The sequence below is a fragment of the Alnus glutinosa genome, chromosome 6 (assembly GCF_958979055.1).
Source record: "Alnus glutinosa chromosome 6, dhAlnGlut1.1, whole genome shotgun sequence".
NCBI classification, from domain to species: domain Eukaryota; kingdom Viridiplantae; phylum Streptophyta; class Magnoliopsida; order Fagales; family Betulaceae; genus Alnus; species Alnus glutinosa.
The window spans coordinates 1,519,086-1,546,969 of NC_084891.1; the positions used below are offsets into that span (position 1 = coordinate 1,519,086).

The 27,884-nt window shown below is 34.7% G+C and overlaps 1 protein-coding gene across 3 annotated transcripts; it reads left to right on the top strand.

Annotated features, from left to right (window-relative positions):
- The first annotated feature begins 24,232 nt into the window (after positions 1–24,232).
- Positions 24,233–26,396, top strand: LOC133870215 (EG45-like domain containing protein). 3 transcript variants are annotated; one of them, XM_062307296.1, is made up of 3 exons: positions 24,233–24,379; positions 25,878–26,130; positions 26,237–26,396. In XM_062307296.1, exons 1-3 carry the CDS (start codon positions 24,262–24,264, stop codon positions 26,247–26,249), a joined length of 384 nt encoding a protein of 127 aa, XP_062163280.1. In that variant the 5' UTR covers positions 24,233–24,261; the 3' UTR covers positions 26,250–26,396. The 3 variants fall into 3 exon arrangements, with proteins under 3 accessions (XP_062163280.1, XP_062163281.1, XP_062163282.1); XM_062307297.1 differs by having other exon boundaries at positions 24,247–24,379; positions 25,911–26,130; XM_062307298.1 differs by having other exon boundaries at positions 24,247–24,379; positions 25,923–26,130.
- Positions 26,397–27,884: the final 1,488 nt, after the last annotated feature.

Sequence of the window (27,884 nt, forward strand, 5' to 3'; positions counted from 1 at the left end):
GAGAATGCGGTGGTGAATATTGTATAATAAGGGGGAGGGGGGGGCATAAAAGTACCCTTGCATTTTGAGAAAACTACGAGAGTGCCCTCATCCCTTTATCATGGGACAGGTAACAGCTAATTTTTGTTGCAAAAGTCTATTATGCTGGATTTGCCTTTTTAATTGCATTTCCCACACTTGTGACTTGTCCTGCAATTAACATGGAAAGCTTTTGGCTTTTCCTACCAAAATTTTTAGGATTTAATAACAAAAAATATACTGGAAACTTATTATCTAATTCCAAAAGTAACCATTTTTTTTTTCAAACTTGATTAGAGAAAAAAAAAAAAATCAAGTTAATCTATTAAATTGATATTTATTTGTCTAAAAATACATGTAAAAATTATATATTTTAAGAAGCATGTCGACATGTCGATCAGTTTCACATTACTAGGTTTGAGGAATTTTCGAAAAAAAAAATTGTCCTTCTAAAACATTAATTATTGGATTAAAATCTTTTAAGATAATGGAAAGTTAAGAATTCTAGAGTGTGCCACAGCACACAAAAGATGTTATAGGATATGTTGACATTAATTGGTGTTTCCTCTAGTCGACAATAAGGATTATTCCTGGTCAATCTGTCACATTATCAAACAATTAGATATTATTTTTATATATGAAAGTAACTACTAGATATTTATTGGACTACAATCGTCTACAGTTATTTGTTTGAATTTGAAATAATTCAGGCACGTGATTGTGAGATATCACTTATGAGACGAGCAGTATTATCAGGTTCCCTCCCATCCAGAACTAATGGAGTGCAAAAAGTTAGGTGTTAGCCTAATATACTGTTCATGTACAAAATTGGGCCCCACTAAGATAATAACAATCCACCACGACGGTTTACTTTATACCAACTCTCTCTTTTTTTGATGTCGTAACACTTATCACTTTTGTGACGGCTACACTCAAATACTAGGTAGCCCTTTTTGTAGGTAGCCATTTTCAAAATTTAAACACGCGACAAGGTGCTTACTCTCGTATCAATTTTAAATACTTGACCGATATGCCAAAAGTTCAAGAGTTAATGGAATGTGAAAAATTAAGCCCTTAAACCTATCACATGCTAGGCTGGCCTAATCTAGTGCTTAGCCCCGCCATGATCAGAACATAATCAAAGGTTGAAATATGATTTTGGTTGAAATATTACCCTTAAAGGGGGGGCTAATTTTATATCAGCTATTAACATAGGATATGGCTTAGGTGCTGTAAATTTTACAGCACCTATGCTGTAGTAAATCTAAGGGTTTGGATTTGATTTCAAACCCTTTGGATTTGATTTCAAGGGTTTGAAATCAAATCCAAACCCTTAGATTTACTACAGCATAGGTGCTATAAAAAAATTTACAGCACCTAAGCTTAATCCATTAACATAATGCAATTTGCAGAGAGGTTATTATATACGTGTGACAAAAATGATCATCTTGCTCATTCAAAAAATTCCTCAAAATGTCAATAGTCATAAATTTCTATTATCACAATATAATTAAATCATTGCACCCAAAAAAATCTTACAATTCGTTTTTTTTTTTTTTTAACGAAAGATCTAAGTATTTTATTGATCAAAGATTACAAGCATAAAGTTCTTACATTATAAAGCATAGAGCTATCCAAAATCAAAATCATAAATACAAACAAATTCTTACAATAAAGTAATATCTATGACTTTCATCTTCTACTAACTCATGTATAAAAATAGTTAAAGACTATATCTGCTCTAAGCAAACTACATCTAAGACAATAGTAGTCAAATTAATATCCTAGAAAATTTATTTTAAACCGGCTGTGAGAGATAATCTCTCACACCTAACTAACCTTCATTCCATAGATCGTCCACGATGACAGATCTATGGAGAAGAAAACGCTTATTCAAAGCAAAAGCATACACAACCAGCAAACAATAGCAGCGACTATGAAGGAGATGAACAACACAACATGAAAGTAGATGAACGGATGTATAGCAGAGGCTAAAATTACTGATCTGGTTGGAGAACACCTGAAAATAAAAGAAAAAACCAGAAAATGAGGGGGAGGATAGGAGCAAGGTGTGACGTCCCACATCGCTTGGGAATGAGGATGTGCTTATATGTATAAATGCACCTTTTATAACACAACGCGTTTTAAAGCCGTGATGACCATAAACCTATCAGAACTCCGCAGTTAAGCGTGCTTCTGCAAGAGTAATCCCAGGATGGGTGACCTCCTGGAAAGTCTGGTTTAGGGAGCCAAAAGCGGACAATATTGTGTCATTGGGGGTAGGTCATTACAAATGGTATCAGAGTCATTGCCCAGCCTGAGATGGGGGGAGCGTGCACAAGCCAATGAGGGACGCCAGCGGGGACGCTGGGTCCAAAGAGGAGGTGATTGTGACGTCCCACATCGCTTGAGAATGAGGATGTGCTTATATGTATAAATGCATCATTTATGACACAATGTGTTTTAAAGCCGTGATAGCCATGAACCTATCAGAACTCCGCAGTTAAGCGTGCTTCTACGAGAGTAATCCCAGGATGGGTGACCTCCTGAGAAGTTTGGTTTGGGGAGCTAAAAACAGACAATATTGTGTCATTTGGAGTAGGTCGTTACACGAGGAGTAAAAAGTGAAAAGAAAAAGGAGGAGGAGAGAGCATATCTAAGTATTTCGCTTGTTGTTTTTTGTTTAGGTTCAATTTATTAATTAGCTATGTATTTGGGGGATCTAGTAACCATTTACATATTGCTATTCCATTCATAATCTATTGGGAAATTATATTAATAATATTGCTCTTCCATTATTATGTCAGTATAATATTTGAAAAAGAGTTTTATTCTATATTGAGTTTGAGGACTTCCAATCCATTCTATTAGAACTTGGATGATTTCTTAAAGCATATGATTCTCCTATTCATTTTTAAAAATCACATGTTTTATTAAAATGCATTTAGAATTAAAATCACATATTTTAAAAATAAATATCAATTTAATAAGCTAAATTAGATAAATTTTCTTGAAACCAGTTTAAAGAAAAAGTTGGTCCTAATAAAAATCACATACTTCATTAGTAAGTTGCTACTTCATAATATATTGGCACCGCTGCAATATTGAAAGTTTAATATATCACATTTTTTATCCTACTTTATTGATATTGCAGTGATAATCAACCATTAAATTTTTGTTTTAACAATTCAACTATTGATTGATATTACTTTATATTAATAAAATGTGATAAAGGTAATTTCTAGCCTTATTTTAGATTTCGTTTGTTTCTGCGTAAAATAATTTATAAAAAATATTTTCAATTTAGTTAGAAAAGCTTATTCAATTATGATGAAATGGTTTCCTAATTTTTTAAATGGATAATTGCACCATTGGTCCCAAGGTTTGCTTAAATTATGAATCACTCCCTGTGATGCAAAAAGTTCATGAAGGGTTTTTGTGGTAAATTATAATTACAAACCAATCCCTAAACCCATTTTTAGTTCACCAAGTTAACAGAGTTCGTTAGTGAATTACAACACAAATGATATTTAGAGGTTGTCTCATTATTTATATGACGTGGCAAACTAACGGATTCTATTAATTTTGTGGACGGAAAACGGATTTAGGGAGTAATTCGTAATTATAATTTACCACGAAGATTCTTTATGAATTTTTTGTACCACATGGAGTGATACGTAATTTAATGGTGTGTTTGGTTCGTATAAAAAGTTGAATAAAGTTGAATAATATTCAATTTTTTTCAAAAATAAATCATATTTTATTTAATTTTTTTAAATTTTATCTTACAAAGTCAAACTTCGTAATTCGTGCAGTGTATTCGAATAATATTCGTATTCTACACTTAAACGGACTATTAGGCCAACCTTAAAGACCGGTAGTGCAATTATTAATTTCTTAAAATCGTAAATTCTTTTTCAAATTTAAGCTTACTTTTTCCAAATCACCGGAGTTTGACGGATTACCATCAAAACTCGGCTGAACCACCGCCGGACGGCCCGGACAGCCCAGACCATCACCGAACAACGGCCAAAAGTCGCCGACTTTTTTTTTTTTTTTTTTTTTAATGTCCCTCATTTTTCGTACAGCCATTAAATGTTAAATCACAGAAAGCGACAATTTGGACGGTAACTTTGACAGACCGTTGGACGGGATCGACGTTGACGTTAAAGCTAGATAGTGACACGTGGTGGTTAACAAAGGACAAGAAAGGCGTTAACTATAGAAGGAGCTTTAGTTAGGTCACTCGAGTCCCATTACGACACGTGGACTTTGAGCATGGACCGACTGCCACAGTGCCACATCTTAAAACAACGTCATTTAATTTACAGGTGTAGTAGTTTAAGCTGATTACAGCTCATCACGATGATGGATAATAATTATTGTCTGAACGCGATAATTAAATAATGGGAGTACTTTAAATCTTTAATAATATTGAGTAACAAAAGTTATTCCCCCCCTAATGAAAGCTGTTTAGATTATTTTTATTGTAAAATGGAAAAAAAAAAATAAACAAATCAAATTGTGTTTATTAAATTAACATCTTTTTAAAATATATAATTTTCACATTCATTTTTAATACGATTAACAAATATCAATTCTTGACTTTGGCTTGCCCTTAGTGAAAAAATTACTTAATATCTAGTATACAAAAATAAACAATAAAAATTATATGATTGCGAGAGAATTCTAACTTTCTTTCTTCTTCTTTTTTTTTTTTTTCAAAGATGATTTTTATCATTTATTTTTGCACAAAAAGATCTTCGGTGATTTTTTTTCACAAGAGGCAAGATAAACTCATGGTTCTCACGTACATTTTTAAAATACATATTATATGTTTTAAGAACAAATGTCAATTTAATAGATTTAATTAAAGAAATTTTCTCAACAATTTTTTTTTTTTAAAAAAAAATCATTATTTTGCATGTTATCAATAGTCAAACATCTACTTAAAAAAAAATTATTAATCGTTAAAGTTAGGTGTGGTGACCCCCTAACTCCTGTTTGTTTAGTCAGAAAAATTAAGAGAGAGAGGGTGAAGTGAGCATTAATTGATTGACAATTTGATCCTCTTGGTGACTTTGTGATATGCTGACTTCATTGTTGTTCTTTCAGTCTATTTTGGTGTGAACACCATGCCACCCTGCTGAGTGTTGACTGAAAAAAAAAAAAGGTCATTTAATTATTTAGATTCTTATATAATTAAATAAGAGTTTAAATAACGTATTCGTCAATTAATCTTTTTGATAATTCCTGCCTCCTACACAAAATAAGCTCATTTTCCTTACCCAGGGAAAAAAAATAAAATAAAAAAATAGCTCATTTCCCTTACCAAAGTTCTTCAAATTAGGGTGGACCTAGGTAGTATGAGCTCTCTTTTTAAAAAATTTCTTAAAAATCTATATTTTAATAAGATAATACCCACCAATAAGACAACATTTGACTATGTGTTGTTAAATCACAAATTATCCAAAAAACTTAAATTTATAAGAAGTGGTAAATTAAATCATTTAATCAATCCTTTAACATGTGTTACATTTTAATTTTGGTGTTTACTTTACTTTTTTCCTAAAGGCAAGGGTTGCACTCTTTTCAATGTCAAAATGACCCAGCATTGTTTGTGCGTTTGATAAAGAATTTTATTGTGAGTTTTTAGTTTGAATAATAATAAGAAATAATTGATGTAATATAAAGGTGAAATAATATTTGAATTTTTTGTAAGAAAAAAGTAAATAAAATTATTTGGTAATAATTTTGAAAAGAGATTAACTTTTTTTTTAAAGAGAAATGAAAATAAAGAGGAGATGATTGCCAAACACTGCCCATTTGTAAATTTCAATTCAAGATGTCTCTTAATATGTAATGATGGGTGATATCTCAGGTTTAATACTATGAAAGTGTGAGCTATTTCCACCCCCCCCCCCCCCCCCCCCCAAAAAAAAAAAAAGAAAACAAACAAACTAATAAAAGGGTTATACGAGGGGTAGGTAACAATATGAAAAACATATCCACTTATCAATTTCCAAATTTTCTCTGGAATTGCATTTACACATTCAATGCTAGCCGGATTGGAATTGACTGCAATTTGTTGACCGAACTACAGTCTACCCGATCCGCAAATGAAAGAAGATTTCGATGGTTAAATTTCAAAAATTCAATGGTGTATATATTGTCATGTCATTTAAATGTTTAAATGATGTGACATCGAGAACACCATTTGATGCAACAAAATAAAATCTGAACCATAAAATAGATTGCCTCCATTTCACTTGAAATTAAGAGAACTCTCCAAGTAATTAAAGACAAATACCAAGAAACTTTGGATCGTCTATTTCTACTTTTCTTCTTTGATTTAATATCTCTTCCGCCAATCCCAGCATGAACCGATCTGTATTAATTTGAAGCTCATCAAGTAAAAACCCTCAATAGATTTTACTACCGAGATTGTCTCTCCAAAATTCTTGAATGAGAAAATCTAGAAGCAATATACAACTCGGCCAAAAATACGTGAGGGACCCCAGTGGGATTTTAGTAATTCCCGGAAAGCTACTAAAAAAGGCATGACCACAAGCAGATCGATCATTACACACGGCCTTAATGCCAAAAAAAAACGATGCTTTTTAGACCCATATGAGTTTTGGGTTCACTCTCCGTTTAGCCTGCTATTTCTTAGGTCAAAAATATATTTTTACATAAAATTTTATATATATTGTTCGGAAGTCCCTTTGAAAAAAATGACAAGTTTTTTCTTTTCTTTTTTTTTTTTTTTTTAAAAAAAAACTAAGTTTTCAAATTGCAATGGCACATTTAAAAAAATGCACACTATAAAGGACAAACCATAACTGAACACCTACTTGCGTTTTTAAAAATCACATTTTCATTAACTATATTTTGAAACCATTATTTCTTTTTTATACGGTACATTTTGAAATTGCTAAACCAAACATGCAACACAGCCTAACTGCATTCTTATGTCCACATGAAATCGCACCAGTCCAGAACCTAAAACAGAATTATTTATTAGGGATATATAAATACAGCATCTTCACAATTGAAATATATATATATATATATATATATATATATATATATATATATATATATATATATATATATAATTGTCAATACATATGAGTATGTATTTAACTTTTCCATTATTGGACATTACTGGTCATATACTTTTCCTTGAGTTATAATCTGCTCATACTTCCACCACTTGCTTCAAATTTTATGAAAACTAAATGGGTTCCCTAAGTAATCGGATCATTTTAACTTACTTCATCAGTTTCTAAATACGACTTTTTAACTCCTTGAGTTTTTTGAACTTTTCATTTCAGTTTTTTCGTTCAAAATTGTCTAAATCTACTGACATAGCATTAACCCTAATAATACCACATCAGCATTTTGGCTACATTATTTTTTTTTATTAGTATTATTATTTTTTAAAAAATTAGAATTTAAAAGAAAGTGAAGGATGACAAGCCACCCTACACCCCCACCGCTAAGGGGTGGCTCGCGCCAGTGGGGTTGGTCATTGACAAATCTAATAAAGCATTAGATAGCTAAAATACTATCAACTTCATAGATTATACCCATAACATCTAGCCCTTGGATCTACCTCTACCTGTTCTGAATCAAAATCAGAACCATCACATTTTCGTCTAGCATTCACCATAATATCTCAAACATAACAATTTTGCAAGTTCCGGAAAACAACAAACGAAAAAGACCTTTCATCCCAAAAAAAAACTCCCACGCCTATTGAGAAAAATCTTTAAGTGGAATGAGAAATGTTAGAACTATGTTACAAGTACACGTGGGGATGTGACAGAATATATCATCCAAATTTATAAGGAAGAAGAAACCAAAACACAACAAAATGAGCAAATAAAAGTTATAGTTTCATTTTGGGGAAGAGGTATGATATTTTGAGTTGGGTCATAGCTCAACTATGCTCTTGCTTTTCAGGTAAGGAAAAAAATGGAAAAAGAAAGGAATATCTGTGCAAAATTTAATCCATGATCAACCGTAAATCCACCAGTAGCATAGGGCCTTCAATTGCACCATCAGTAATCCAACAAGAATCTGCATGTCTACATTGCCAATGACAAAATCAATTTTGCAGTTTGTAAAACTCCACATTGGATTATTAAAAGTGGTAGGACACTACAAGGAGCATGGCTCAATCATGAAAAGTCGATGAAAGTGCTGATGTTCTCAAGCGAAGATTTATCTGTTTGTCACGCTTATTGCCTTTTTTAACTTGGACGCCAAGCATCAGCTCATACTTCTGTTAATCAATCTATTTTACGTAGTTTCTAACTTTTATATGCACAAAAGTTTTGAATTATGTTTCTTGAACACAACCCACAACTTCAAAAATATGACAAAATCCATAAAAGCAAAATTGTGAAAATATTTCCACCATGAGCTAGATATCAGCAGAATTTGGTCTCCTACGTAAAATAGCTAAAGTTAACATGGAAAAATGGGTTAGACCCAACATGCATGCAAGGTTTTTCATCGTACTCAAAGCCCTCTAACTACTGGACACATAAAAGAGTGCATAAATTAAAAACATCTGAAAGCCCTGACTTAAGAAATTCTTCAGCTTCGGAGAGAAGAGGTGTGAAAAAACAAGAACCCTACTCATGACCCATCGTATCCGCACCAGCAAACCATTGGCAAGAATACAAACTGATGCAAACAATTCAAACAACTGCTGAAAATAGCAGGAACCCTGAAAATCAAATTAGCAGTCCTTGCTCCCAAGCACAACATATGGAAACGCCACCCTTAGTTTAGGGCTGTGTATCGGTTAAATCAGTGATGTGGGGCAAAAAGTCGGTTTAACATTGACTATTTCGGTTAACTCGGTTAAGTCAGTGGCCTTGATATTTGTTTATATTTCAAACGTTGAAATATCAAAAGAGAACTTGTACCAATATTGAAACTGATGTAGAACAGGCTAGGTGGTCATTCAAGAGTGATTCACGTAGACGGTGGTAGCAAGCAAAATTAGGATTTCCTTTATTAGTTTAAATCGGTTTAGGATTTATTTTACCAGTTTTAGTTAATTTAGGATGTTTTAAGGAATTTTTTGTCCATTAGGAATTAGTAGTCTTTATTTGTAATAATTACAAACTATTATCCCTTAAGGATTAGGAGTCCTTATTCAATGTGTACTAGGATTTATAGTATTCTTAGAATTCCTAATTCTAATCACATGTCCTGGCGTTACTAGATGGCTCTGATACCATTTGTAACGACCAAAGAAAAACGCTAGCCACATTTGCACTCTCACCCGAAAAGGACTAGTCAATTAGTTTCCTTATAATTTCTTATAAAGCCCAATTTCACCTGATAACTAGGCAATGTGGGACTTAGTACTCATGACTATCTTTATAAATCACCTACTCTATGTGGTCATCTTTTCAATATGGGATCGGAGTATTACAGGTAAGCCTTGGAAGAAAATTGTAAAAGGGGTCCATGTGAAAAAAGAAGATATATATTTATTCACGTGGGATGAGCATAGAATAAAGATGGTTTCGCGAGAAGCACAAACAAAGAAGTCCAAACCTTTTCAAGTTGAGGGGCAATCAAATTCTATTGTTCCGAAGCTTGAGGTTAAGGATGAAAGTATGAATTAGAGGAGAAAAATATTTGGAAAATAAAAAAGAATTAGAAGAGGCTAATGATGGTGGGTTGTAAAATTTTGGTCACGAAGATAGAAGGAGATGAGCAAGGGCCAAAAGGAGGTAAAGATGCATCAATTGATAAAGTTGTGAGTGAAAAGTTAACGATGTTTGTACCTAAAAGGCAACAAAATAAAAGGAAGGATTTTCTTAAGTCTTCCATTGAATTGTTCCAAGTAACTGCTTGTTGAAGATGGAGGATATATTTGTAGATACTTGGAAATCAATTAGTGGTACTTTAAGGGATTCCAGGCTGATTTTCGATCCAGGCATCATCGGAAGTTACTCCTAACATTGCATCATCATTGCAATCAAGAACGGTAATTGTTGATAGATTCTATGATTTTGATGGGGGAGAATTAGATTAGACAGATGGGTCACATTTAATACTAAATGTTGAAGTTTTGGGCAAGACAAAGATTTTCTTTGAGAGGTCCAAATCAGACCTCGAGGGTATAGTCGTGCTATGCGCTTATTCCGTGATGGTGCAACACGAAAAGGAAGGAGAAGTGGGTAGAAATCCTTACTTGGTGTCATGGAAGATCAAGGAAAGTTCAATCAAAACTTGAGAACAAGTTTTTCTAAAGTAGAGGACACTGGTCATTCATGGGTGATTTACGTGAAAAGTGACAACAAGCAAAAATAGGATTTCCTTTATTAGTTTAAGTTGGTTTGGGATTTATTTTACCAGTTTTAGTTGGTTTAGAATGTTTTAAGGAGTTCTTGTTCATTAGGAATTAGGAGTCTTTAGTTTTAATAATTAGAAATTCTTATTCCTTAAATATTAAGTCGTATTGCGATTTCTAGTATTCTTAGGATTCGGATTTGTAGCCTATATAAAGGTATGCTATGGAATTGTTTTCATCATTGCTGATTGAATAAAGTTTATTTTAAGGGAGTTTTTATATTTTCTTGGTGGATTCCAGTTATCTTTCTGGTGGATTCCAGAATTAATTGAGTTAACATGTTTAACTCTTTTTTCTCGTACACCTTTTACCGTGTCAGAAACAAAACAACTTAATCGGGTCAGCTTGAAACCAAATGCCACCAGGGATCTACTTTTGGATTTCCATTTGTTTTCATCAATGATTCGCTTGACTATAAGATAGAGATAGAATATATATATATATATTCAAAGCTAATCATAACTCAGAACCAAATCAACTCAAGTAGGTCTATAACAATTGCTTGAACTTTAGAAGTGTGCATTTCCTAGTGATTCAGAACTATTAGTACAAAAAACCTCAGTTTAACTCCGGAAACTGTAAAATGTTTTATACATGAATGTATACAAACACATATCCATATATACTTTTTTTCTTTTTTTTTTCCTTTACATTTTCTCAGCTAACCAACGAAGCATATAGCAGAGCTAATACAACGAATGCCCAAAACAAATTATTAGTTTGTTCTTCTTCCTAATTTTCTCAGCAACCAAACAGAACCTAAACAAGACAATTAAAAAAAACTGATATAACAGTAGTGACAAGAGAATGGTACAGCAACTACTTCTTTCTAAAACTAGATTTGCCCACAGGAAAAAAAAGCAAACCCTATGAAAACTCAACAACCATGATCCAACGACCACTCGAATGGGTCCCAGTTAAATTGCTAAAACCCCCGTATGAATCATCCATTCACAAGTAACCAAAGTCTAGTTAAACACCAAACAGTGGAATAATTATACTGATCATGACAACTTAACATTAACAAAGAATTCAATATTAGGGTTTCACCAACCTTCTCCGTTTGTGAGTGTTCCCTAGTGTGCCTTTCTCCTCTGAGGCTGTTTTTCGGTGGCTAATTTGTAAATCCAGTAGACCTGGAAGGAAGAGAACACGAATGGAGAGTAAATCAGAGATCTGCTCGGAACTAGAGGGAAGGGAAGGGAGGAGAAAGGAAGAAAGTGAATAAGAAAGAGAGAAAGAAGGGGCCAGTACCAACGCGAAGACGTGAGCTGCTATTAGGACCACGACCATGAAAGGCAGTGCTTCGAGGAGCCATGGCCACGACGACGGTGACGGTTGCTCATTCGCCATTTTCTTTGTGTGCGCGTGAGAGAGGGAGAGAGAGACTGTGAGAAGCCCAGGAAGAAGGGCTTTGAAATTCACTGTTTTACTGGATAATCAAAAATGATATGAAAGTCGTTTTGAAATTAACTGCCTCAAAGCATTTTTAGTAGCCTCACCAAATTAATTTTTTAACTATTTTGGTGAGCCAATTTGATGAAAACTCTTAAAAATCACTCCCACCAGCCTCACCATTTTAACCAAAAAAAATTTGATGACTGAAATTACTAGTCAAATTAGACAAGGCATTTTCACTCGGCAACTCTATTTCTATTTTCTCTCTCCCACGATCGCAATCCACTTTTTCATCTTTCTTCTTTCATTTTTCTCCCATCTTCACGCACAGCATACCTGAGCTCATCACCACAAGCCTGTCGTCCCCCCAGCGTCGCAGTCCAACGAGCCCACGCCAGATCCTTCCCGTCCGTCCAGTCCCACACCGGCCATCTCTCCATCAAGCCTCCTTCCTCTATTTGGATTCCTCTCCACCCCATCTCAGTGAGCTTTCTCTCTCTCTCTCTCTCTGTATCAATGTTCATATTTCTTTGCAAATCTAACCTCTTTGTGTGCCATATCAAGTCCTTATATATAAATCCTAGTCTCTATTTCTGATCATTAAAAAGAAGAAAAGACGAAAATTTTTGAGCTCAGGGAAGACCCATTACCGTTTCTCCTTGAAACAATTCTTAGAGTTGTGGGTTATTTTAGAATGATTGTCTGAATAAGAGCTTCAATGCTCCATTGTGGTTTTTTTAAAACAAATTGTCTGAATAGAATGTCCCAAGGAGATGAACCCACAGAAAGTGTTTGATGAACCCACCGAAAGTGTTTGATGAAAGGCCTGAATGTGATCTCTTGGTATCCTCTGTTTCTCCAACCATAATATCACATCTTCAATTAACTCTTTGGCTTGCTTATTAACATATAATTGCATCACTAGCAGATCCTGTTTAGTAATCACTAGCCACTTCGTAACTTTGACCAGTAGTTGGAGTTTTCTTGCACTTTCTAGACAAAATACTACCAACATTTGATATAATTAGCTCTGTTTGCTCTTCGAAATTTTGCCTACATGTCTCATTGTTTTCAAAATTAAAAAAAAAAAGAGGCACTGCTCGTAGGACCACGTTTAGTTGATGCATGGTTTATGTGGGAGGAAAGAATGCATGATATATAGTGAATCTCATTTGTCAACCTAAGATCACGTTTCCCTACCTGCCCTTCTTGTTCTCTACACACTGAATGTGAATCCCTATATATGTTTCTTCTGTATTATTTATTGTAGTTTTCCATGGCAATTGAATTTCTTCTGCATCATCCAATTCTGCAAATATCATGCCCTTGTCCATTCGTATTATTTATATAATTGGGTCTTCTTTATTTTTTTCTTAGGTATCCAGGACCTTAGGTGTTTTTGCTGGACATTGTGACAAGCTCCTGCCTTTTCCTTTCTTAGCTTTATTTTCGTTTCTTTTTTTTGGGGACGAATCAGCTTTATATCCTCTTAAATCAGCTGTTATCTTTTGAGTTTTGACATTGATCTTCAGCATTTTATGCTTGAATATCTGCAATGCGTTGAATTTGCATCTCAATTTAGAAAATTTCACACGATTGCTTTGATTTGTTTTGTCATACAAAACAAAATTTTTAAAAATGACCATTAGAATAAGATATTAAAAAATATGACCGTAAGACAAACATTCAAAAAATTTTAAATAGATAAATAATAAAAAAATTTGAAAAATTATTATTTAAATGGAAATTCCATTTGACTAGTAAAATTTGGTGAGGCTGCTGGGGGAATTTTAATAAAGTGGCTCACCAGAATAGAAAAAAGTGATTTTTAGCTATTTTGGTGAGTAAAATTTGGTGAGGCTACTAGGAATGCTCCTCACTAGAGAAGCAAATTTATATTCTGTCTTTTTCCTTTTTTTAAAAAAAATATATATATATATTTTTTAAGAATAATATTATAAGAAGGACGAGATGTATATGACTTTAAAATCACCTTTTAATAAAACTTCAACAATAATCAACTAAAATCAATAATAATTTTAAAAAGCATGTAACATTTAAAAAGAAAGAAAGAAAACTCTAATGCTTCTTACTATTTTTTTTAATACATGTGGTTAAGAAACTTTACAAAAGACAAGCGTTATAAACTTATAATGGATCCATCTTCCAAAAAAAAAAAAAAAAATGAAGGGTTAAACAACTTTAACCTATTGTGGATTAGTATTATTTTTTTTAATCTATATTTTATTTTGTTTTGTCACCTAATTCACCACTAAATAGGCGAGATACCATTAACGATACAAAATAAAATTTAAGCTATGGTTGTTTTGGCGTAAAATATTTTTTGAAAAATATTTTCCATATTTTACAATGTTTAGTGCAATAGAAAAAAATATTTTTGTTTTGACCAAACGCACTTCTTTAGTTTTGGAAAATGATTTCTATTTTTAAATTTTGAAAATCATTTTATGAGTTTGAGTTTTTTATTCTCAAATCGCTGGACCAGCACCGGACAACCTCCAAGCCATCATCGAGCTACCGCTAGACCACCGCCAAGTCACACCAGGTTAACGCTAGACCACCATCGAGCCACTTTCAAACCACCATTAGACCATCGTCGGGCCATCCCCGTACCAGACTACCGTCGAACCACCACCATTCCACCGATGGGCTTTCGCTAGACGACTGCCTGAACTCAAATGATTAGGTTAATTTTTTTAATTATTTTATATTAATATTTTCATGTTGTGAATAAAAATTAATTTTTATAGATTAATATGATTGAATGAATATATATATATATTCCATATGCGCTAAATGCCAAAAAAATATTTTCATCATGAAACATTTTCTTGAAAAATGATTTCTCAAAACAAACAGTTATGTGGAAAAAAAATTAAAATAAAGTTGTTAGAGCACGTGAAAATTAAAGGTGTTTAACCTTAAAATTAATGAAAGTATGCATCATATCCTTCAAAACGCATCTTCGGTTGTCCCATGACTTATTGATATTAATTTTTTTTTTTTTAAAAAAATAACTTTAAAAAATTAAGAAAATTTTAAAAAATTAAGAAAACTTTAAAAAAATAATAATCATTTTAAAAAAAGAGAGAAGAGAAGAAGTGGCTCTAGCCACCCTCTTCAACAAACCACCCCATTTTGGCCGGGGGTGGTTTGGCAAATGTCAAGTATTTTTGGCTAGCCTAAATGGATTAGGATCCTCGGTAATGAGAGTATTCCTAGTAACCTCACTAAATTTTACTCAACAAAATAATTAAAAATTACATTTTTCTATTTTGGTGAGCTACTTTATTAAAATTCCTCTAGTAGCCTCACCATTTTAACTAGTCAATATTCACTATTCCATTTAAATAATATTTTTTTCATATTTATTTATTTTTTCTCTATATAATCTTTTTACAAAAAATCATTCATATCCATGTAATAATGACATTATCGTGTGAGAGATGGGAGATGGGAGAAGAAAATGAGAGAAAAAAGCAAAAAAGTGTGCTAATCATGTGAGAGAGAAATGTGAAACAAAATTTGGTGAGTGAGTTATTGAGTGAAAATGCCTCATCTAATTTGGTTAGTAATTTCAGTCATCAAATTTTTTTGGTTAAAATGGTGAAGCTGCTGGGAGTGGTTTTTCAGGATTTTCATCAAATTGGCTCACCAAAATAGCTAAAAAACTATTTTGGTGAGGCTATTAGAAATGCTCTGAGAGGAGTCGGTTAATGGATTATGATTTCTCATAAAAAATTTAAAGTTTTTTTTTTTTTTTTTTTTTTTAGACTAGACCGGTGAAATTAAATAACTATAGTCATTACTTTATTTGGTATAAATCTATTCCTTGGAATAACTATTCCTTTACCAATATGAATACATATTCCTCTCATTTTTTAGAGAAATATAATACATTTTCTAGAAAAAAACACTCATGATTTTTTCTCAAATTTTTTTTTTTTAAGAAAAAACAAAACCCACGTGACACAGTGACTACCTGAATGGGTGGTCGGTCAGACACATATAGAGTAGGGTGTGGTGCAACCACCCCTGGAGCATTTGGGAATGGCCAGCATCGAAGGTGGCCTGGCCTTACCGCATTAAAAAAAATAATGTGAGGTTTTTTAGTAATTTTTTATTCTATTCCAATTAAAGTATATGAGTTTTTTTTTTTTGAAAAATTAAAGTATATAAGTTATTACCAAACTAAATAGTAGAAATAGTCATTCCATTTTACTCTATTTTATTTCTAATAATAATTATTTTATTTTCTAATAAAATTATTCATTCCGTAAACCAGACGGCAGACGAGGCCCGATGCCTAAAAATTGACCCCTCATCAAAATAACTTAACGGGAGTTGTTGATTGTTCATCTCTCTCTGGCGTTGGGCACCTGACGGACATCCCTCCATTTTTGTGTCTTCCACGGACCATGGTTCCACTTCCACCCATTGCAGAGCACCCAAAATCAAGTTGAAACAGAACACACCCAAGTTTCATTGAATACAACATGACGAGCTATGTAGACACAGCCAGAAGGAGGGTGGAAACAAATATAGCCAACATGCGGTTTGCTGTAGCCCAAGAAAAGACATGATTTGGAGAGATAAAAGAACTTGGAGGAATTGCAAGGCCGAAGATATGGCCAACATTCACAACCAAACACCTTTAATAAGTGATAGTTAGGATTCGCATTGAAAAGAAGTTCAAAGGGAGATTTAGTGGGGTTGTTAGATGATGTCAGCCGATTTATTAGGTAACAAGCTATATCAAAGGCAGAATCCCAAAATTTTAAAGGAACGGAAGCATGACTAAGGAGAGCCATACCATTATCAACTATATGCTGTAATTTTCTTTCAACATTACCATTTTGATGGTGTGTGTGTGTGGACGGGTTTGGCAGTAGGAGATGCCATGAGCAGATAAGAGACGCTGAATAGGAATAAATTTACCTCCACCATCTGTTTGGACAGATTTGATGGAGGAATGAAAGTAATTTTCAACCAACAATTTGAATTTAGTGAAGACATGAAGCACCTCAGATTTGCATGAAAGAGGAAAAATCCAAGAATAATGACTATAATCATCCACAATGCAAATAAAGTAACGTTTATTATTCGAAAAAACAATCGAAGCAGGGCCCCAAACATCAAGAAAAAGCAAATCCAATGGATGTGCTAAAACACTAGAATTTAAAGGAAAATGAAATTTGTGCAGTTTTCCTTGTTGGCAAGAGGAGCAAACAGGAGTTGCTTTATTTGTGGAGGTGGGAAGACGGAATTTGGAGAGGACAACACGAACAACTCAAAGTGCAGGATGGCCCAGCCGATTATGCCACTGATCAACAGATACTCTTTCACCTAAGAAGGCATGAGGTGATGAAGGAAGAGACAATGCAGTGGATGGCCACGGGTAGAGGCCATCTCTACTCGGGCCTTGGAGGAGCAGCTTCCATGTGCGGAGGTCCTTAACACGAAAACAAGATGGATGAAATTCAACAAAGACATGATTATCAGTAGTGAATTTGAAAATAGAAGTGAGGTTCTTTTGGATATGAGGAACATTTAAAAATTGAAATTGACTTCTAATAAGAGTAAGTGTGTGTGTGTGTGTGCACAAAGTGTTAACAAAATATCAATGCGGAAATTAAACAACACAAGAATTTTTGTTAACAAAGTGGAAACTCAAAATGAGAAAAACCACTCCGGGGCAACCAAACCCAGGATATCCACTATTCAGAAGACAATACTAGTTACAAAGTAGTAGCACTCACATACAGGATATCCATTATTCAGAAGACAAGACTAGTTACAAAGTAGTAGCACTCATATACCCCTGATGCAGTGGTCGTACCTTGAACTCTAACGTGTAACCTAACACGAACGTCTCCCAACTAGGTCTCCTACCAGAAGGGGTCTTCAATGGAATCCTTTACCTTAGGGCCAACCTCTAAGATAGACTTTAGATTAAGCGCAACAACATCACACACAGCAACGACTTTAGAGAGACCAACTCAGCTCAATCACCTCACAATATAGCTTTCTAAGTACTAATGGAATTCAATACCGAATTCTTGCTGTTCTCAAGCCTAGGGACCTCTATTTATAGGCTCAGGGTTCAAATGAGCGTCTGGCTTGATAAAACATAGGTGTCGTCCGGACAGTAGTCATAGGCCGTACGGACGGACTACTATGCGATCGGCTTTCCGAAAATTTCCCTGGAATTCTTTCGTGTTTTGAGCTGCGTCCGAATGGTGGTGTCCTGACGTCCGGACGGTCGTACTTTCGCTGCAAGTAATTTCCATATCAAGGCTTTGGGCGTCCGTACCAAGGTGATGGTCGTCCGAACGGTTGATCTGATGCACGTAATCTCCATATCTAATGCTCGCGCATCTGGACCATGCTGACTGGCGTCCGGACATCTAGATTTTAAATGCGATACTTGCCTTATGGATGAGCGTGTCCGGACGGGAATCCACATTGTCTGGACGGTTGCAGCAAACTTCCCATATATGTGTTTTGGAAAGAAATCCTGAAACTTGGTCGAACACTGAGAGTCGTCCGAACGGGCTGCTGAAACGTCCGGATGGATGCAAGCTGGAACAGTTCGAAGCTTCTCGACATAGGGGAAGGTCCGGACAGAAAGTTCTCGTCGTTAAAACGGATGATGCTTTGGACAATTGGGCATCCGAACAGTATGTCACGTCGTCCAGACGGCTGGTAGGGAACTGAATTTTCTGACTTGTAATTTGTGCAGAATCTTCTGGAAGCACTTTGAATAGCGGAATCACTGTTAAAAAGCATCATTACAGAGAAGTGATTTTGTCCAACAGAATGTGGCCAATTACAAACTAACAAACATGAAGAAGAGATTATAAAGAAAAATTATGCAATCTAGAAGGTAAACATGCTGAACCAGTGTGTTGAATAGGCAAACCTTGTCCATTTCCCACCCGGATCTGATTAGTACCCGTGTATTCCTCCGCATGCAGATTCAAGTTGGAGAGATCATTGGTAATGTGGTGAGTGGAACCAGTATCAGGGTACCAAGCAGAATCAGGAATGGCTTGCTGTGCAGAGAAGGCAGCAGATGGACCAGAAGGAGCCTGCTGATATGAGTGATCAAAGTGACTGTAGCAGCGGTTAGCAGTATCTCCAAGCTTCTGACATATCTGACAGATGGGACGGTTGGTGTTGAAAATACCAGATGAGGGGGAGCCACGGCCACAACCCGTACCACGTCCACAGTAGTTGGAGGAGAAACCTCTTCCACGGCCAGGAAGGGGAGAAGGCGACTGACGTTGAGTAGAATTAACACTGGACAAGGATAAGTCAGGGGAAGAATGATGACCTTCAATCCTTTGCTCATGTGTGAGAAGATGACCATAAAGATTAGTCCTGGATACAGGATCCAAGCAAGTGGTAACCGAAGTGACTAGAGAGTCATATTCCATCAGTAAACCAGCAAGAGCATAACTAGTGAGAGCAGAGTCCTTCATGAGTTCATCAATTGCAACAAGTGTTTGAGCTAGCAATTGAGCCTTTTGAAAATATTTTGTAACCAGGAGAGCTCCTTTCTTGAAAGAAGCTAGCTGATATCGGATTTGCCCAATGCGGGCTTGAGAATCAGAGGCAAAGAGGCGCTCCAGAGTGACCCAAAGATCACAGGATGTCTTGATGCCAATAGCATGAGGCAATGCTACACAGTGAGAGTAGAAATCAAGGTACCAAGGAGAAGTTTATCTTGTTGGTACCATGCGGTGTAAACAGGATTTGGGATCAAAAAGACTGTGGTAGAAGTGCTGTCTGAGGAAGTAATCTGGGCAGGAGGGGCGGGAATATCACCTGTGGCATAACCATACAGAGAGTGACCTTCAAGGTAGGGAACGATCTGAGCAGTCCATACCATGTAGTTATCACGACCAAGCTTGGCAGGAGAAAAATGGTTCAAGTGGCTAGGCTGCAGGGGAGATGCAGAGCTAGAGGTAATGGAAGAAGATGTAGACGGCATAATGAGCGATGGAGAAAGGAAAAAAAAAAATTGGATGTTAATCCTTGAAAGGCTCTGATACCATATACGAACAAATAAATCTATGGTTAAACAATCCCAAATAATCCTTTGTTGATGCTTTGTATTTATAGAAACAGTTTACAGTAGATGTAACCTAGTAGAAGTATATAGAGATTAACATTCTACAGCTAATCAAACTAACTTGATATATCTATACATTTGAATTATATTCTATCTTAGTAACAACAATTTAGTATTTATCCTCATCTGCTATGCTGAAGAGTTATCCACGTGTGACTTGGTTGATGAAGAGTCCTCATGAGTTGAGGTTCTAATAAAGGGAAGGGAGGGGAAAGGAAGAAAGTGAATAAGAAAGAGAGAAATAAAGGGCTAGTACCAACGCGAAGACGTGAGCTGCTATTAGGACAACAACCATGAAAGGCAGTGCTTTGAGGAGCCATGGCCATGACGACAGTGACGGTTGCTCATTTGCCATTTTCTTTGCGTGCACGTGAGAGAGGGAGAGAGAGATTGTGAGAAGCCCCAGAAGAAGGGCTTTGGAATTCAGTATTTTATTGGACAATAAAAAAATGATATGAAAGTCGTTTTGAAATTAACTGCATCACTAGAGAAGCAAATTTATATTCTGTCTTTTTGCTTTTTAAAAAAAAAAACAAAAAATATATATTTTTTAAGAATAATATTATAAATTTATAAGAAGGACCAGATGTATATGACTTTAAAGTCACGTTTTAATAAAACTTCAACAATAATCAACTAAAATCAATAATAATTTTAAAAGGCATGTGACATTTAAAAGGACATAAAAAAAACTCTAATGCTTCTTGTAACCTTAGTTTTTTTTTTATTTTATTTTATTTTATTTTATACATGTGGTTAAGAAACTTTACAAAAGACAAGCGTAATAATGGATCCATCTTCCATAAAAAAAAATGAAGGGTCAAACAACTTTAGCCTATTGTGGTTTAATATATATATTTTTTTAATCTAGATTTTATTTTGTTTTGTCACCTAACTCACCTCTAAATAGACTCATGAAATTGAATAATTGTAGTGATTACTTTGTTTGGTAGAGCTCTATTTCTTGGAATAGTTATTCATCCTTTACCAATAGATGAGAGGAATAGACTACATTTTCTAAAAAAAAATCACTCATTATTTTTTATTTTCTCTCAATTTTTTTAAGAGAAAAAAAGAAAAGAAAAGAAAAAACAAAACCTACGTGACACAGTGATTGGCCGAATGGGTGGTCGGCCAGCCACATATGGAGTCGGGGTGGTGCAACCACCCCTGGAGCATTGGGGATGGCCAGCATCGGGGGTGGCCTGGTCACCCACTAGTTTTCAAGGTTTTTATTTATTTATTTTTAATAATTTGAGTTTTTTAATAATTTTTTTTTAATAAAAAAATTGTGAGTTTTGTAGAAATTTTAATTCGATTCCAATTAAAATATATGAATTTTTTTTTTTTTGAAAAATTAAAGTATATAAATAGTCATTCCATTCCATTATATTTATGATAATAACTATTTTATTTCTTAATGAAATTATTCATTCCACATACCAAACAAAGCTGAAGGTTTGCCCTTGGGGGTGCTTCGGCCACCCCCATACAGGCCGGCCTGGGGTGGCCGAACCACCCCCGTGGCCCTAGGGGGTGGTTCGGCCACCCCCACGGGCCAAAACCCATCCAAAAAGAAATTGAGGGTTTGCCCTTGGGGTGGCCGAACCACCCCCATGGGCCACGGGGGTGGTTCGGCCACCCCAGTCTGGGCTGTATGGGGGTGGCCGAACCACCCTCGTGGCCCTAGAGGGTGGTTCGGCCACCCCCAAGGGCAAACCCTCAATTTTTTTTTGATGGGTTTTGGCCTAGGGGGTGGCCGAACCACCCAGTCCGGCCCCCCTAGGGCCAAAACCCTTCAATTTTTTTTTTTTTTTTTTTCAACTGTGGGGTGGCCGAACCACCCCATAGGGGGTGGTTCGGCCACCCCAGACCGGCCAGACCGACCACCTCCTTGGCCAAAATGGGGGTGGCCGGCCACCCCCATGGTGGCCAAGGGGGGTGGCTCAGCCACCCCTCTTCTTTTTTCTTTTTTTAATTTTCTTTTTTAAAATTTTATTATTTTTAATCATTTTCTAAAGATTTCAATTTTTAATTTTTAATTTTTTTTTTATGTAGTGCCACGTGTCAACCTTAGCGAGCCGTTAAAATTCGGACGGAAAATCTAACAGAGGTACCAAATGGATTTTTACCCTTAATTCAGGTACTACTTATGATACAAACCAAAACTGAGGTACTAAATTTAAAATCACGTAAAACTCAGGTACCAATAGGGTATTTAACCTTAAAAATTAACACATCATCAAAATAATTAAACGGAATGTTGCTTGTTCATCTCTCTCTGGCGTTGGGCACCTGACGGACATCCCTCCATTTTTGTCTTCCACGGACCATGGTTCCACTTCCACCCATTGCAGAGCACCCAAAATCAAGTTGAAACAGAACACACCCAAGATCAAGATAATAACAGAACATCATCAACATAATCCCTGAATAGTCAGATAACACACAAGATCAACACGATCCCTGAACAACCAGAAAACACACAAGATCAAGACCGAAATGCACTGCGCCATGAACAAAATGTTTCTTGCATAACTCTGTTATTGGAGTTAATAGGATCTTTTCTGTGCATTTTGTTTAGGAATTGAACTTGCTTATATATATATATATATATATATCTGAATCTGATGTAGAAGTAGAACCCCATACCATTTTGGTCTTCAAAGTTCTCCACCAACAACTCTCGTAGATGGGGACTCTTTGAGCAGTAGTTCTTGGCAGTCAACATACCCATCTTACATCAAATTTAGATCGATCTTCACCATTATTCTCATATTCAGCTCTAACGTACAGTACCATTCTCCCTTACCCAATTCTCTTGGTATAGCGAAGAAAAAAATGAGTTTGTCTCACGTCCGCCAAAGAGTGGGAGATGGATAAATTTTTAAGCACAACTGTTCTCTTTCGGTCAGCAATTGCTTAAATGTGGTAATTTTGTAGGTACCACTTCTGAAACATTCTCTCCTATTTAGCTGCAATAGTGCCATTCTTTCCTAGTATTAAAAAAAAATAAAAAAGAAAAAGAAATAAATTCACCACTATTTTAAAAGTTGGAACAAGTGACTCATATTCTTTTGAGTATAAAGAGTAATACAAGAGTACAATAAGGTTTGTTATAAATATATTATTCTGTAACTCTAAATTATTATTGAATATTGTCAAACTACGTAAATTTTTAAAAGGTGTTTAACTCTAAATTCTTTTGAGTATAGTGACTCATCTGTGATGCGAATTGAAACTCAAGGACTAAAAAATAAAGTTGTCAAAACTCAGGGACTAAAAAGGTGTTTAACCCTAAATTTTTAAGCACAACGGTTCTCTTTCTGTCAGCAATTGCTTAAATGTGGTAGTTTTGTAGGTCCCACTTCTGAAATATTCTCTCCTATTTAGCTGCAATAGTGCCATTCTTCCCTATTTTTTTTTTTTTTTTAAAAAAAAAAAAAAAAAAACACACACACACACACAAACAAACCAAAAAGAAGAAGAAAAAGAAATAAATTCACCACTATTTTAAAAGTTGGAACAAGTGACTCATATTTTTTTTTTGAGTATAGAGAGTAACACGAGAGTAAAATAGGGTTTTGTTATAAAATTTATTATTTTGTAACTCTAAATTATTATTGAATATTGCCGGACTACGTAAATTTGTGTCTTAATTTTCTCTTATTCTCTCTTTTTCATTCCATATTATTAATCATTGTGCACGGTAATAACACTAAACATCCTTGGTTACTTGGCTCTCTCAATAACCGGATGGTTGCCAACTTGCCAAAGTTCATAGAAGCACAAATTTTTGCACTCACAACTTAAACAATAGGCAATTAAAAAAAAAAAAAAAACTTAACTAAATAGGCCGATTAATCTAAATTTTTTTAAAGTATTTGCTATATATGTATTCTTTCTTTGCTGGATCTTCCACTTTATAGTAGAAAAGATCCCTGTATTTTTCTCTTTGTCTCGTAACTCATCTATTAAAAAAAAGACACCCGGTTGTTTTGTTGTTTGCTAAATAAACAACAATATTGTGTACCATTACTATAATCATAAAAGTCAATGTTGTTGGGTCTCTTGGGTGAGACTTTGGAGACCACCCGAGAGAAACGGTCCAATAATGGAGTTCAGAGTGAGGAAGGCCAACATAATATGGTTGATCGTGTTAGAAAACCCCTTCGTGTGAGAATAAGCTTAGGTTCTACAAATACATTTGGTGAGTAAACAAAGATGGGGGTAGGCTATAAAATGGATTAAAACCTTTTTCAAAAACCACATATCTTTAGGCATTATTTATAAAGGAAAAAGAATGGGAGCAAATATTCAAGTTCTGATTATAGTTGGCACCATCATATATTTTGCCACAATTTCGTATGCTTTCAATATTGGCAAAGGGACTGCCACATTCTACAAACGCCCTTATGAACGTAAGTCATATATGGTTATATATTGGGTATCTTTGTATATTTTGATTGTTATAGGGTTTGATAATTCTAAAAGAGTAATGGTATTTAGTAAACTGTTATACGATTATCATATACATGGCAGTAAAAATCAGCCTTTTATTTATTTATTTATTTATTTTTATTTATTTACAAGTGCTGATCAAATAGCTGATTCTCACTGACACATCATCAAATTGTATGGTAGTCTGCCAAATAACATTACTCGTTCTAAAAGGATCTCCTTGGTTTTGTGGTATAAATTCATACACATTCTTTTCACATATCAATATAGAACAATTTCAGTTTGGAAACTCTGTTTCTTTTTTTCTTTTTTTCAGATTCATGAACAACATTAGAACTAAAAATATGTACTTGAAAAATCCACGAGCATCACAATTTGCATCCCTGTTTACATGAAAAATTTGCCATTGTTGTAGTTTATTAAGAACATCTATAATTTCATCTACAGTATAGCCAAATTTACTCAAATTTCTCCCATTTTCCTTTACCGCATTCACAGTTTGCATCTTCCCCATAGACTATTGTATTTCTCATAATCCAAATTTTCCTTGCTATCACTGCCAATAATTCAAACTCTTATATGTCACATCGTTCTAGCATCTCCTCCACCACCTGAATGAAATCTGATATCTCCCTATAACTCTTTTGTAGTATTTTTCTGCCATTCCCCCATACATCTCGGGCAAATTCTCAATTTAATTATTGAATCTAAACCAATATTCTTGAGTATATATGTATAAACCTATGCTCTTAAATCTGTGGGTTTGGGCCCAACTATGATATAATAATCACTCACACCTATGATATATTTTCAATGTGGGACTTATACTTTCTATACTCATACATGTATACTCAAGAATCTCCCATTCATGTGTGAGTCCATCATCACATTGCTACACTCCCTTAAACGGAGAATTTTAATCGATCCAATTGGCCCTCTCCAAGATTACTTATGAGGCTATGTGGGTTTGTCCGCGCCACACACATTTGTCCATACTCCATGGACTTTCATTTGTGCCCGTGTCATAAACCTTTGCCCCTTACTCCAGAGATATCCTTGTTCATGGTCACACTCTGCAACTTTGTTCCTACTCCAAGAAGACCCTTCGTCCATGCTCGTACCTTGCACCTTCTATAGGTTGAATTCAAATTCTTTGCTTTATTCGCACAATGGAAACTGTAATGCTTGAATTTCATAATGCAATTGTTCTTTTGTTCTTAATTTCTTTCCGATTTATAAGGATTTGCCTGTAAAATTTTAATTCACTAATAACATAACTTACCTCTATTGGGTTTGATGTGTAGACATAAACTCAATTCTAGGTATGAAGTATAACCACCAGAATGCGTCTTAGTTACTAGTTAATTTTCAATTTTTGTGCTTGCTCCTTTCTTATTATTTGTAAGACTATATCACATTTTTCGACCCTAAATACTAATTTTCAATATTTTTTGCCAGCCTATGCATGTAACGTTAAACACGATTTTGAAGGTAACTTTATAGCCGCAGCAAGTGATAAAATATGGGAAAATAGTGGAGCATGTGGGGAACATTATGTCGTTGTAAAATGTATTGGTGTCACAAACCGAGCACCACCACCTTGTAAGGATGGCATTGTTACGGTTAAAATCGTCGATTATTGTAGAGGACCAAGATGCGGAACCATCACTCTTTCTGAAGATGCTGGAAGAATTAAAATTGAATATTTTACGTAAGCTAAACTTAAGTCCTCAAAATTAACATTCTAGTAAACATGGTGCACAAAGTATGCAAGCAATGTCATTCATTAATTGCTCTTTTATGTTTATGATATGCAGGTTGGGATCTTGAGAAGGTAATTTATACAATAGTGAAGATACCCGTACTTTTGGAAGAATTTGGATTTGAAATTAAATATGAATTGTTGAAAATCTACAATATTTGTAATTTTTTTTTTACAACACTAAAACCAAATTTCATATGAAAATACTTATATTTCGTATACTATATATATGATACGCTTTGATTGATGGAATGAAGGGGGTATTTTGTTTCTATGTTTATGTAAGTAATATGAAAGGAGAGTAAGGCTACCAAAACGAGTTAGCGTGTCAGGTTTGGATTGACCCATCAATCTATTAAGGTCAACTCGAATCCCCGACACGATTAGTTAAAAGAGTAGGCATCCTAAACTCGAACACGACACACTAATTTTGTGGGTAACCTAACACGACATAATTAACCCGTTTAACTAACAGGTCGTGCTGGATTGACACGACCCGTCTAGCCATTGGATTAATAAACACTTTGATGAATCCTGCAAAACGTCTAGCAAGTAAAAAAGTTATGTCCAATAAATCTCACATAAGCAAAGGTTTTACGTCTCAGGTGCAAATTGTGGATCATTCAGGAATTGAAAATTAATGCTTCTTAAAATCAACTATGTATTTTTGTTCATTTCCAAAATGACCCACCACCCATCAAACAAGTGCTGAAATAATTTTGATTAAACGATGTTACAGCAAAGCCTGAAAAGAAATAAAGAACCATTGAAATCTTGAAGAGTCGAAGACCGATGATGAATGAGAAGAAACACAGGCATGCGTAGCTCAAAGAATCACATTCAACCAAAAGACCGAGTTAGAGAGACACAGAGAGTTGACGGGTCAACCCACGGGTTGACCCGCTTGATGCAATTATAAATGTGGTTGATTTGTTTAGGACTTGAACCCAGTTAGCTTAAACTCAGACTCTATAACTTCGTGTTGTGATCGTGTCAGATTTGTGGGTCATGTAAAAAATTACTAATGCTAAATTAAAACCTCATTTTTTAGTATCATTTATAACATATACAATATATATATACCGTCAGCATATGTTATCTGCACATGTGGATGCGGTTAGCAAAAATTACTATCCTCACATGCAGATGCGAATAGCGATTTTATGGCATGCGAATGCGGTTAATAACCAATTAACCGCATCTGTATACTATTTATATATAATATATTGTTTTTTAATATATATTATACATATTATAAATTCATCAAAACAACGTTGTTTTGGTGTTTAATACCAAAATGCCGTTGTTTTGAATTAGGTATAGTGGTATACGCTATGTTTACATTGTTTTAAGTTATTTTTCTTTACAATTCAATCATTCACTTCACATTTTACCGTGACTATAGGTGTAAAATTGGTTGTGGTTAGCGATTATTGCCTCTAATCGCCAATTGCAACTGCCTTATGCAGTTATTGAATTTTCGTAACTACAACTGCTCTGTCTTAGGCGGTTAATGGTTATTGAAACTCATAACCTCTTTTTAGAAATCTGCCATTTGGGCCTATTTTTGGTGTTTTGAAAATTCTCTTAGTCTCTCTTTTAGAGCTTATTTTGTATGATTTTTGGCATTTTTTTTTAAATAATTAGAAGACTTTAAAATGTAATAAAGCTCGAGAATATTATTATTGTTATTATTTTGATTA